Source organism: Epinephelus lanceolatus, chromosome 19 (genome assembly GCF_041903045.1).
Source record: "Epinephelus lanceolatus isolate andai-2023 chromosome 19, ASM4190304v1, whole genome shotgun sequence".
NCBI lineage: Eukaryota > Metazoa > Chordata > Actinopteri > Perciformes > Serranidae > Epinephelus > Epinephelus lanceolatus.
Window position 1 is genome coordinate 24134378 of NC_135752.1, and position 13208 is coordinate 24147585.

The following is a 13208-nucleotide window of genomic DNA, read 5'->3' on the forward strand; positions in this document are numbered from 1 at the left end:
TCTCAGACCTGGAGACACTGTGCTGGAAAAACTCGATTCACTTTTTCATCACGCCCAAACAGATGTTTAAACAAACTGTCACCCAGCTATGCTGCTGGAAGGAATGTGGAGAAATCATGGTTGACCATGTCCATATTTTCTGTTCTTGTCCTTCTGTTCAGACTCTCTAAAGGAATTAGCAACAATCATTTCAAAAACTTTGAGTTTTAAGATAAGAGATAAGATTGGATAATATAACATTGGATTAGTTAAAATGAGATAAGACAAGATAAGAGATAAGCTAAGAGAAGAGAAGAGAAGAGAAGAGAAGAGACAATGAGATAAGATAAGATTGCATAAAATAAGATGAGCTAAGCGAAGCTCAGCTAAGCTTAACCGGGGTCATCCCTATGTTTCCAGGGTTCTATGTTCCCCACTTACAACCCAAATAGGTTCTATGTTTCCCGGGTTCTATGTTCCCCGCTCAACCAAAAAGGGTTCTATGTTTCCCGCTTGGTTGAGCGGGGAACATAGAACCCGCGATACATAGATACGCTCCCAGCTAACCTAAGGTAAGATAAGATAAGATTGGATAAGGGATAAGCAAAGCTAGGCTAGGCTAAGCTAAGATTGGATTAGAGATAAGATATGCAAAGATAAGATTGGATAAGAGACAAGCTAAGATAAGGGATAAGCTAAGCTAGGTTTAGCTAAGATAAGATTGGATAAGATAAGATAGGATTGGATAAGATAAGAGATAGGATAAACTAAGCTCAGACAAGATCGGACAAGATAAGATAAGGGGGCGATCACACAGAAATGAGACGCGGACGCTGCAAAGACGGTTGAAACGCTGGAAGCGCTTATTCAATGCGTGCTAGCTACTGGTGTCTGATGCTCAAAAAGTTGAAAATATTTTAACTTTTCAGCGCCTACGCACATCTAAATAGAAGTGTCTACAAAAACGCGCATCTAAAAAGACACCGGAAAAACAGCCTTCTAAAAAGACGCATGAACACCGGTCAGATGTGCCGTATCATAGGAAAGCAATGGTTTTACTGGCGTTGCATTTCTGGCATTTCATCTCGGTGTGATCGCTCCCTAAGACAAGATAAGATAGGACTGGATAACATAATTTGAGACAATAGAAGATAGGATAAGATATGAGACAAGCTAACCCAAGATAAGCTAAGAGAAGACACAAGCTAAGCTAATTTAGGTTAGATAAGTCGGGATAAGATAAGAGACAAGCGAAGCTAAGCTAAGATAAGCTGCGCTACGCTAAGATTGTAAAAGAAAATAAAAAAACAGTAACAGAGCAGTGGCTTCCTGCTCCAGTACTGTGCTCATGAAAATGTGTGAAATATTTGTTACGGAGTGTCTTAATTTTGAGCAGTTTTTGACAACCATTTGCAAATTAGGGGTTTTATGGAAATAGAGTTATCAACATTACCAACCATAATACATGACAATACACAGCTCAGAGAAATGCTGCAGACAAAAAAAGAACTGGTAGGCAGGATGAAAACGTAAGTGATCCAACACCTCTAGAGGGTTTATTATTGTTAAATCATCACAACACAAAGCTTTAGTGTTTGGATACATAGATGAGTTAAAAAAAGAGAACACATGTCTTTGGGCACAGATCATTAATATTCATTCACTTTTCATTACTACTTTATAAGCTGATCTGTTGACAGCACCATGGAGTACATCATCTACAGTTTAGTTTGTAGTCAGCTGTGGCGTTGATGCATTTACAAAATACCCACACAAAAAATATCAAATTAAATGTAGCAGACATAAAAAGACAGGTCTCCAGTTGGCATGAGGTGTCAAGAGGTTTTTCGAGTATGTTTTTCAATGTGCTGCAATTCTGTGGCTCCTCACTTCTTTGACTTCTTGTGTGTTTTAACCATGAGCCACCAGAACTGAATCGTCTCCAATATGATTTTTGAAATACAAGACTACTTGCCTGTATGTGATTTCATGTGGTTTATCAAATAAGACTCATCAAAGTATCTTTTCCCACAGATCTTGCAAAGGTACAGCTTCTTACTGGTGCAGGCTCTTCTCGTGTGGACCAACAAATTACAACTGCGTCTGAAATCCTTTCCACATGTCTTGCAAGAATACGGCTTCTCACCTGTGTGGATTCTCATGTGGACTAACAAGGTACTATTCTGTCGAAAATCTTTTCCACAGGTCTTGCAAGAATATGGTCTCTCACCTGTGTGGATTCTTACATGAGCTTTCAAATCATTTGTCCGAGTGAATCCTTTCCCACATGTCTCACATTTAAACGGCTTCTCACCTGTGTGGATTCTCATGTGGACTAACAAGGTACTATTCTGTCGAAAATCTTTTCCACAGGTCTCGCAAGAATATGGTCTCTCACCTGTGTGGATTCTTGCATGAGCTTTCAAATCTGTTGTCCGAGAGAATCGTTTCCCACATGTGCTGCACGAATATGGCTTCTCACCTGTGTGGGTTGTCAGGTGGTGATTCAAGACAGCTCTATGTATGAAATCCTTCCCACATGTCTCACATTTAAATGGCTTTTCTATTGTGTGGATTTTCATGTGGCCAATCAAGTGGCTCTTACATCGAAAATCTTTTCCACATGTTTTGCAACAATACAGCTTCTCACCTGTGTGGATTCTTTTATGAACGTTCAGAGTTGACATATCACTGAATTTGTTCCCACATGTGTTGCAAGAATACGGCTTCTCTCCTGTGTGGATTCTCAGGTGTCTATTAAAATGATACTTAAACTTGAAAGCTTTCCCACAAGTGTCACATTTAAAAGGTGTTTTACCTGTGTGAGTATTATGATCAATCTCTGATAAGTTGGGGTTGTCTACACGCTTAGTGTGACTTCTGCATTTATGACGTTGTCTCTGTTCTTCTGTCTCTGCTTCTCCAGTTGATGTTGAGTCTCCTTGCTCGTCTCCTTCCTCATCTTCACTCTCAGCTCCATGAGAGCTGTGACAGAGGAGCTGCTGCTCACTTTCCTCATCACTAGGAGTCACTAGAAAGGTCTCAGTCTCCTGCTTCACTTCAAGCTGCTCTCCCTCCTGACTGCTGCACACTTCCTCCTCTTCCTCTTTAATCTGTGGAGGCTCTGGCTCCTCTTGGTCCACACTGGACTTCCTCTCCTCAATACAGAGCTGCTGCTCAGCGACAACCTCCTCCTCCTTACACACATCTTGCTGTGGGAGCTCTGGAGGGACACACAACAAAAGGAACACTACTGTGATGGAAAACAAGAAAATGCTCACATATTTGACGACATTGTCAACTTTACACTGAAATATATTTCTCTCTATATTGTCGAGTCATACAATCTGACTTCAATCAAACTTATCACTGATGAATGTCCCTAATGGTTCCTGCAAGAAAGAAGAACATGCTCCACTGACTCCTTAACTCCACACTTGCTACAGTGACCAGTTGGATGTTTTCCTTGTTAACTTGGAATTCTCTTCTATTATATTATTTACGATTCTCATCCCTGCGCCACTCTAGAGGAAAAGTGGTTCTCCTCCATGCGGGCGGGATGCACGCGCATTGCGTAGTGTGAGTTAGTGAAACAAATGTAAACTCTGAGGTTGTACCAGTACTGGTGGCTATAACCACATGTTGAGTCAATAAAAGTGACTAAAAGAAATAAACGTTGTGTTTCTTCAAGTAAGAGTTAACACTGGTAGCAGAGGATGGTTGGAAGATGGCTGCAAAGTATAAAGTACCGCTGAAGTTCGACGAGACCAGGCCATACGAGTGTTGGAAAAATGAAGTCAACATATGGACGCGGGTCACTGAACTCGACAACAAGAAGCAGGCGCTGGCGGTTGCGTTGGGACTGGAAGGAAAAGGAGAGAGCATACGAAGTGTATTCTCATTTTGATGGCATAACGAAAGACAGTTCAGTTTCAATGGCCAACTACATTATCGACTTTGAACAGCGATACAACCGGATGAAAAAGTATAACATGACGCTCCCAGGTGCTGTGTTAGCCTTTACACTGTTGGACACAGCTTGTCTCTACGAGAGAAACAGACAACTTGCACTGACAGCATGTACAGAGCTGATGTTCTCATCAAAGAAGTCGGCACTCAAGCAGATTTTTGGAAGGAACATGGCAGTCTCGTCACAAGGAATACAACTAAACCGCCCGAGACGCAGCTTTCCTCACAGAACAACGACAAGGAAAAGTGAAACAGTGCACGACATTTCAAAGTGGACAACAAAAGCAACCGCTGCCAGGTACCAACCCACTGGATAAGTTTGGTAAGCGGTCAAGATGTGTGGTGTGTCAAAGCACTTTTCACTGGGCTAAGGACTGCCCCCACAAGAAGAGCGAACAAGTACGATTAACAGAAGATGAAACTGTAGAGGAAGTTAACATCACGTTGTTAACTAAATCCCCCATGTCTGACTCTGACATTTTTCTGACTGAATCCCTAGGATCAGCTATCATAGACACTGCTTGCACTCGTACAGTATGTGGGGAGAAATGGCTTGACAGTTATGTTGATGATCTCACTGAGGAACAAGTGAACAAGATTATGGAAACAGAAAATCCCAGTTGTAAACCATTTCGGTTTGGAGATGGGAATTTAGTGTATTCCACCAGAAAAGTGAAGCTACCTGCTAAAATAGGACAAACAAAATGTCACATTGAAACTGAAGTGGTCAAAGCTAACATTCCACTACTGCTGAGTAAAACATCCCTGAAGAAGGCAGGAGCTGTTTTAGACATGGAGAATGACAGAGCAGTGATGTTTAAGCAACCTGTACCACTTGAATTCACTAGTTCAGGACACTACTGTGTGGATATAAGAGACAAAGATAGCATAAGAAGTCAAATCAAAGATGTGGTACTAGCAGCCACAGATGGAGAGTCAAACTGAAGATGAGGCCCTGACAGTGACAGAGAACATGAGAAACGCAAAGTCCTTCTCAAGGTTCACAAACAGTTTGGCTATGCCTCAACAGACAGGCTGCAGAGATTTTCTCCATGATAATAATTTATTTGAGGAATTTCAGTCAGGATTTAGAGTGCATCATAGCACTGAGACAGCACTAGTTAAAATTACAAATGACCTTCTGATTGCTTCAGACAAAGGACTTGTCTCTGTACTTGTTTTATTAGATCTTAGTGTGGCGTTTGACACAATTGACCATCAAATTCTACTGCAGAGACTGGATCACTTAATTGGCTTAAAAGGTTCTGCACTAAGCTGATTTAAATCTTATTTATCTGATCGTTTTCAGTTTGTTGACGTTCATAATGAATCATCCTTACGTACCAAAGTTTGTTTTGGAGTTCCGCAAGGTTCTGTGCTCGGACCAATCCTATTTACTCTATATATGCTTCCTTTAGGTAACATCATTAGAAATCACTCTATAAATTTCCATTGTTATGCGGATGATACTCAGTTGTATTTATCGATGAAGCCAGAAGAAAGTAATCAATTAACTAAACTCCATAACTGCCTTAAAGACATAAAAACTTGGATGAGCACCAATTTCCTGATGTTAAATTCAGACAAAACTGAAGTTATTGTTCTTGGCCCCAAACAACTCAGAGACTCTTTATCTGATGACATAGTTTCTCTAGATGGCATTGCTCTGGCCTCTAGCACTACCGTAAGAAACCTCGGAGTAATATTTGATCAAGATTTGTCTTTTAATTCTCATTTAAAACAAACCTCACGGACTGCATTTTTTCATCTGCGTAATATTGCAAAAATTAGGCCTATCCTGACCCGAAAAGATGCAGAAAAATTGGTCCACGCTTTTGTTACCTCTAGGCTGGATTACTGTAACTCTCTATTATCAGGTAGCTCTAGTAAGTCCTTAAAAACTCTCCAGCTAATTCAGAATGCAGCAGCACGTGTACTAACAGGAACTAAGAAACGAGATCATATTTCTCCTGTTTTAGCTTCTCTGCACTGGCTCCCTGTAAAATCCAGAATTGAATTTAAAATCCTACTGTTAACTTATAAAGCTCTAAATGGTCAAGCTCCGTCATATCTTAGAGAGCTCATAGTGCCATATTATCCCACCAGAACACTGCGCTCTGAGAACGCAGGGTTACTCGTGGTCCCTAAAGTCTCCAAAAGTAGATCAGGAGCTAGAGCCTTCAGCTATCAGGCTCCTCTCCTGTGGAATCATCTTCCTGTTACGGTCCGGGAGGCAGGCACCGTCTCCACATTTAAGACTAGACTTAAGACTTTCCTCTATGATAAAGCTTATAGTTAGGGCTGGCTCAGGCTTGCCCTGTACCAGCCCCTAGTTAGGCTGACTTAGGCCTAGTCTGCTGGAGGACCCCCTATAATACACCGGGCACCTTCTCTCCTTCTCTCTCTCTCTCTCTTGTATTCTATTACTGCATCTTGCTAACTCGGCCATTCTGGATGTCACTAACTCAGCTTCTTCTCCGGAGCCTTTGTGCTCCACTGTCTCTCAGATTAACTCATATCGCAGCGGTGCCTGGACAGCGTGACGTGTGTGGTTGTGCTGCTGCCGTGGTCCTGCCAGATGCCTCCTGCTGCTGCTGCCATCATTAGTCATTAGTCATACTTCTACTGTTATTATACACATATGACTATTGTCACACATGTATACTGCCAGATATTAATACATACTTTCAACATATTGTACCACAGTAGCCAGAACTATAACTATAATATTATTACTTTCAATAATGTTGTTGTAAGCTACTGTCATTACCTGCATCTCTCTCTCTCTCTCTCTCTCTCTCTCTGTCTCATTGTGTCATGCGGATTACTGTTAATTTATTATGCTGATCTGTTCTGTACGATATCTATTGCACGTCTGTCCGTCCTGGAAGAGGGATCCCTCCTCAGTTGCTCTTCCTGAGGTTTCTACCGTTTTTTTTTTCCCCGTTAAAGGGGTTTTTTGGGGAGTTTTTCCTTATCCACTGTGAGGGTCATAAGGACAGATGGATGTCGTATGCTGTAAAGTCCTGTGAGGCAAATTGTGATTTGTGATATTGGGCTTTATAAATAAAATTGATTGACTAATTGATTGATTGATTGACTTATTCAAAGCTCAGGGAATAAAGATAAAGAATGCCTCACTATTTTGCAACAAATAGTACATTAATGTGACATATGCCAGAGGTACAGCAAGATCAAGCCAAAGCCGGCTGTGGGTCTGCCTCTAGCTACGGAGTATAATGAAACGGTGGCAGTGGACCTGCACGAGTTAGAACCTGGTCTATGGTTTCTACATATTATTGACCATTTCACACATTTCAGTGCAGGAAATATTGTGAAGACAAAGAAATCCTCTGAAATTGTCAACTCCTTCATTCACACATGGGTAAGCGTCCATGGTCCATGGAGATTATACAGTGATAATGGCGGAGAATTCAACAATGAGGAGTTCAGAGACATGGCTGAGAACTTCAACATTAAGACGAGAACAACAGCAGGATACAGTCCATGGAGCAACAGCCAACTGGAAAGGCACAATCAGATTCTCACAGACATCATCCAGAAGGTGAAACGAGAAAATGGATGTGACTGTCTGGCACACAGCCCTAGACTGGGCCCTCATGGCTAAGAACTGTTTGCATAACGTTCATGGTTATAGTCCACATCAACTTGTTTTTGGTCAGAACCCAAACCTCCCCCCTGTATTAGTTGATGAGCCACCTGCACTAGAAGGCACTACAGTGAGTGTGAGGGTAGGAGAACACATATTAGCTTTGCACACTTCTAGGAAAGCCTTCAAGCTGAATGTTCAGAGAGGATTAGAAGAGCACTGCGAAAAATATGAGGCAGGAGACAAAGTCTAATACAAACGAGCTGACAGCGCAGAATGGAAGGGACCAGGGGTAGTTATTGGTCAGGATGGAGCTGTTGTATTTGTTCGGCATGGTGGAACCCTTGTTAGAGTGCATCACTCAAAGCTTAATAAGGTACACACGCAAGAAGAGGAAAAGCAAACTGGTGATGCTCGCAGTGAAACAAAAGGTGAGAAAGGCATCAAAAACAGAGTAGCAAATAGTGAACAGGACAGTGACAGAGAGGTAAATACTAAAGGAGCAGTACACCCACTAGTGAGCCAAACCCAAACCAATGTGACGCAAACGGCAATGGAGCAAAATGTCAGTGGTAACCCTGTTTCTTCTACAGGCGTAAAGTTAAAAACAGGACAGACTGTAACCTTTATGAAAAGTGATGAATGTGTTCCATACAGAGCCAAAGTTTTAGGCAGAGCAGGCAAAGCCACAGGACAGCACAAAGATTGGTATAACCTACAACATATTGAACCTGATGGCAGTTATGGACAAAAGGAGGCAGTTGACATGTCAGGGATGCTGATGGTCTTATAACAAAAGACATCTCATTTGACACAGCTAAACAGGACGAAATAAAGAACTGGCACAATAATGATGTTTTTGAGAAAGTTGAGGATGCAGGTCAAAAGTGTGTTTCCACCAGATGGGTCTGTAGTCTCAAAGAAACTGACAAGGGTATTGTGCCTAAAGCCAGACTGGTAGCCAGGGGTTTTGAAGAATTTAATATCCAAGAGCTACAGAAAGATTCCCCAACCTGTGCCTCAGAATCTCTAAGGTTACTGTTAACAGTAATTTGTCAAAATAAGGGGCAGGTCCATTCCATGGACATCAAATCTGCATTTTTTGCAGGGCATGAAACTGTCTAGGGATCCACTAAAGGCACTTTTCTGTTTTCTTAAAAAAAGAATAGGGAGATTGTCAACTTGGAATTCTCTTCTATTATATTATTTACGGTTCTCATCCCTGCACCACTCTAGAGGAAAAGTGGTTCTCCTCCATGCGGGCGGGACGCATGCGCAGTGTGAGTTAGTGAAACAAAAGTAAACTCTGAGGTTGTACCGGTAGTGGTGGCTATAACCACATGCTGAGTCAATAAAAGTGACTAAAAGAAATAAACGTTGTGTTTATTCAAGTAAGAGTTAACATTCCTAATACAAGAAGTGTACTATTAAAGTAGCTGTGACCTGTTCTTAATCTGCATATAATTACTTGCTCTTTCCTGTTGTCTCCCCTATTTTAACCCCCGTACTTTGTTTTAAACTTCATGTAAGTGTCTTTCTTTTGTCGCACTATCTCACTTCTGACAGTGAAGTGTCTGTTTGTCTTTGTTCCACTTACAGTTGTTGGCATTTTTATGATACACTGAGTAACACCAGCATCAGGGCTGTAACCAGCTGTCTCAATATCATTTGTTTTACAAAAAGGCGACAGTAACAAAGCAGAGGATTTCTGCTGTATTTAAACTAAGCATGGGAGCTGTTGTGTTGGGTTGACAGTTATCAACATCACCAACACATGACAATACACAGCTCAGAGAAATGCTGCAGACAAAAAAAGAACTGGTAGGCAGGATGAAAACGTAAGTGATCCAACACCTCTAGAGGGTTTATTATTGTTAAATCATCACAACACAAAGCTTTAGTGTTTGGATACATAGATGAGTTAAAAAAAGAGAACACATGTCTTTGGGCACAGATCATTAATATTCATTCACTTTTCATTACTACTGTATAAGCTGATCTGTTGACAGCACCATGGAGTACATCATCTACAGTTTAGTTTGTAGTCAGCTGTGGCATTGATGCATTTACAAAATACCAAAAAATACCAAATTAAATGTAGCAGACAAAAAAAACAAGACCCGAGTTGACATGAGGTGTCAAGAGGTGTTTTAAGTGTGTTTTTCAACGTGCTCCTCACTTCTCTGAGTTCCTGTGAATTTAAACCATGAGCCATAAGAACTGAATTGTCTCCTATATGTTTTCTGAAATACAAGGCTACTTGCCTGTATGTGATTTCATGTGCCTTGTTAAATGGGACCCATCAAAGTATCTTTTCCCGCAGATCTTGCAAAGGTATGGCTTCTCACCGGTGTGGGCTCTTCTTGTGTGGACTAACAATGTACTGCTCTGTCCAAAGTCTTTTCCACAGGTTTTGCAAGAATACGGCTTCTCACCTGTGTGGACTCTCATGTGGACTAACAAATGATAACTGCGTCCAAAATCTTTTCCACATGTTTTGCAAGAATACGACTTTTCACCTGTGTGGATTCTTGCATGAGCTTTCAAATCTGCTGTCTGAGAGAATGTTTTCCCACATGTGCTGCAAGAATATGGCTTCTCTCCTGTGTGGGTTCTCATGTGGCCAGTCAAGTGACTCTTATATCGGAAATATTTTCCACATGTGTTGCAACAATACGGCTTCTCACCTGTGTGGACTCTTTTATGAACGTTCAGAGTTGACATATGACTGAATGTTTTCCCACATGTTTTGCAACAATACGGCTTCTCACCTGTGTGGATTCTTTTATGAGTGTTCAGAGATGACATTCGATTGAATGTTTTCCCACATGTCTTACAACAATACGGCTTGTGTTTATTCAAATACCACTTAAACTTGAAAGCTTTCCCACAAGTGTCACATTTAAAAGGTGTTTTACCTGTGTGAGTATTATGATCAGTCTCTGATAAGTTGGGGTTGTCTACACAGTTAGTGTGACTTCTGCGCTTGTGACGTCTATGCTGTTGTTCTGTCTCTGCTTCTCCACTTGATGTTGAGTCTCCTTGCTCGTCTCCTTTCTCATCTTCACTCTCAGCTCCATGAGAGCTGTGACAGAGGAGCTGCTGCTCACTTTCCTCATCACTAGGAGTCACTAGAAAGGTCTCAGTCTCCTGCTTCACTTCAAGCTGCTCTCCCTCCTGACTGCTGCACACTTCCTCCTCTTCCTCTTTAATCTGTGGAGGCTCTGGCTCCTCTTGGTCCACACTGGACTTGCTCTCCTCAATACAGAGCTGCTGCTCAGCGACAACCTCCTCCTCCTTACACACATCTTGCTGTGGGAGCTCTGGAGGGACACACAACAAAAGGAACACATATTACTCTGATGGCAAACAAGAAAATGCTCACATGCGAGCTGGTTTTATAAATATTAGTCTTCTCTTTTGTGGTATTAAAATAATAAAGTGCTACTCACCTGTCCTGTATAACCTTACTTCCGGTTTCCAAGCTATATCCAACAGTCTGCGCTGACGGTCGATCTCTTTCTCGTACTCGACGATAGTTTTCTCAAAAACTCCCAATATTTCTTCAGCAGCAGCAGTTAGTCTCTCGCTGACAAACCCTCTCAAATACTCAACTGTAGACATTGTTGCTTCATTACAATTACAGTCACTCCAACTTTTCCTCATGGACAAACCTGCTTAAATTCCCTTGCGACTGGTGCATTTCTGTTGTTTACTTCCGCTGGTGTTACACCATTAAGTTCCGACAGTCTTCTTCTTCTTTGGTTTCGGCGGACTAGACGCGTCCAAGGCGTATTGCTGCCCTCTTCTGTTTTCATGCGATTTCTTCGAGTGCTTAATCATATTCTGTTGTATATTCCAGTGTAATGTAGATACTGTAGCAGCAGCTTCATCTTGATCCAGTCTTCCATATTCAGCAGTGTGTACATGTTAAAGACAGTCTCTCCAGCTGCTCCCTATTCTCTGAGAAGTTTCCTCCTTTGAGGAAACTCTTGCATTGTAAAATAACATGGGTCACAGTCTCTGGTTCTCCACACTCACATTGTCCATCCGGGTGCTTCCCAATCAGGGCCAGCCCACTTCTAAGACCACAGTGACCAAGTCTTATTCTGGTGATAACTACAGCGTCTCTCCTGCTGCAACCAAAGCAATTATTACTTTTCCCTATGTTCTTTTATATATTATAAAATATCCTGCCTTTGCTTTCCTTATCCCATGAGTTCTGCCACATTTCCTTTGCTGCCTGGTTTATTACAGATGACTATTCTGGTGGTCCAAAATCCAGTTCCAATTTTACTTTTTCCTGCTTTATTGCGTTTTTAGCCACAATGTATGCTTCCTCATTTCCCTGTATGCCCACATGTGCTGGTACCCAAAGTTCCGACAGTAGAGCGTCTATTGTCTTTTCTTCTGTTCCGCCTCCAATTGTCGGCCTTGTTACAGAACATTATTTTATTGCAGAGACGCGCTGTCTCATTATCATTTGTGTGAACTCAGCACAGGAACTGTTCTCACTTAATTTTATGTCGTCATCAAATCAAAGTGGAAAATGTAGAAAATACACAAAGTAGTCAAGGTGTCTCAACTTTGAGCACTTTTTGACACCCACTCGCAAATCATGATACAAGTTTGACAATAAACTAATCAACATGACCAGCCAATACAATATACAATTAGGAGGAATGCCGCTGCTGCAAACATAAATAAATAAATAAATAAATAGCATTTTAAAAAGGAGGGAAAAGGACTCGCTGTAAGATGAAAACATTATTGATCCAACACTAGAGGGTTTGTTAATTGAAATCATCAACATACAAAGCTTTTCTAACTCTCAGACCTGGAGACACTGTGCTGGAAAAACCTGATTCACTTTTTCATCACGCCCAAACAGATGTTTATACAAACTGTCACCCAGCTATGCTGCTGGAAGGAATGTGGAGAAATCATGGTTGACCATGTCCATATTTTCTGGTCTTGTCCTTCTGTTCAGACTCTCTGAAAGGAATTAGCAACAATCATTTCAAAAACTTTGATTTTAAAAAAAGAGATGAGATAAAATTGAATAAGACAAGACAAGATATAAGCTAAACTAAGCTAAGATAAGATTGGATAAGATAAGAGAAGAGATAAGCCAAGCTAAGCTAAGTGAAACTAAGATAAGATAAGATTGGATAAGCTCATGTAAGCTAAGGTAAGATTAGATTGGATAGGAGATAAGATGAGTAAAGTTAAGCTAAGATTGGTAAAGATAAGAGATAAGCTAAGCTAACATAAGATTGGATAAGATGAGAGATAAGATAAGATTGGATAAGAGATAAGCTAAGCTAGGTGTAGCAAAGCTAAGATTGGATAAGATAGGACTGATAAGAGATAGGATAAGCTAAGCTATACTAAGATCATTTAAGATAAGAGATAAGCTAAGATAGGATTGGATGGGGTAATTTATGACAGTATAAGATTGGATAAGATATGAGACAAGATAATCTAAAATAAGCTAACACACAAGCTAAGCTAATTTAGGTTAGATAAGATTGGACAAGATAAGAGATAAGCTGAGCTATGATAAGCTAAACTAAGATAAGGCTGGATAACAGATAAACTGAGCTAAGCTTACCCAAGATAAGCTAAGCTAAGATTGGATAAGATATGA

At 40.9% G+C, this 13208-nt stretch overlaps 1 protein-coding gene across 1 annotated transcript; it reads right to left on the bottom strand.

Moving 5' to 3' along the window:
* Positions 1-1504: 1504 nt before the first annotated feature.
* On the bottom strand, positions 1505-11700 carry LOC144458738 (uncharacterized). Its single transcript, XM_078162001.1, has 3 exons — positions 11011-11700; positions 10477-10881; positions 1505-3202 (listed from the first exon to the last, which is right to left on the bottom strand). The coding sequence occupies exons 1-3, from the start codon at positions 11222-11224 to the stop codon at positions 1947-1949; spliced, it is 1875 nt and encodes a 624-aa protein (XP_078018127.1). The 5' UTR covers positions 11225-11700; the 3' UTR covers positions 1505-1946.
* Positions 11701-13208: the final 1508 nt, after the last annotated feature.

Coding starts and splice junctions, on each gene's coding strand:
- LOC144458738 (XM_078162001.1), bottom strand. CDS start 11,224: ATGAGGAAAAGTTGGAGTGACTGTAATTGTAATGAAGCAACAATGTCT. Junction 10,882..11,010: donor AGTAAGGTTATACAGGACAG/GTGAGTAGCACT, acceptor GTGTCCCTCCAG/AGCTCCCACAGCAAGATGTG. Junction 3,203..10,476: donor TGATCATAATACTCACACAG/GTAAAACACCTT, acceptor GTGTCCCTCCAG/AGCTCCCACAGCAAGATGTG.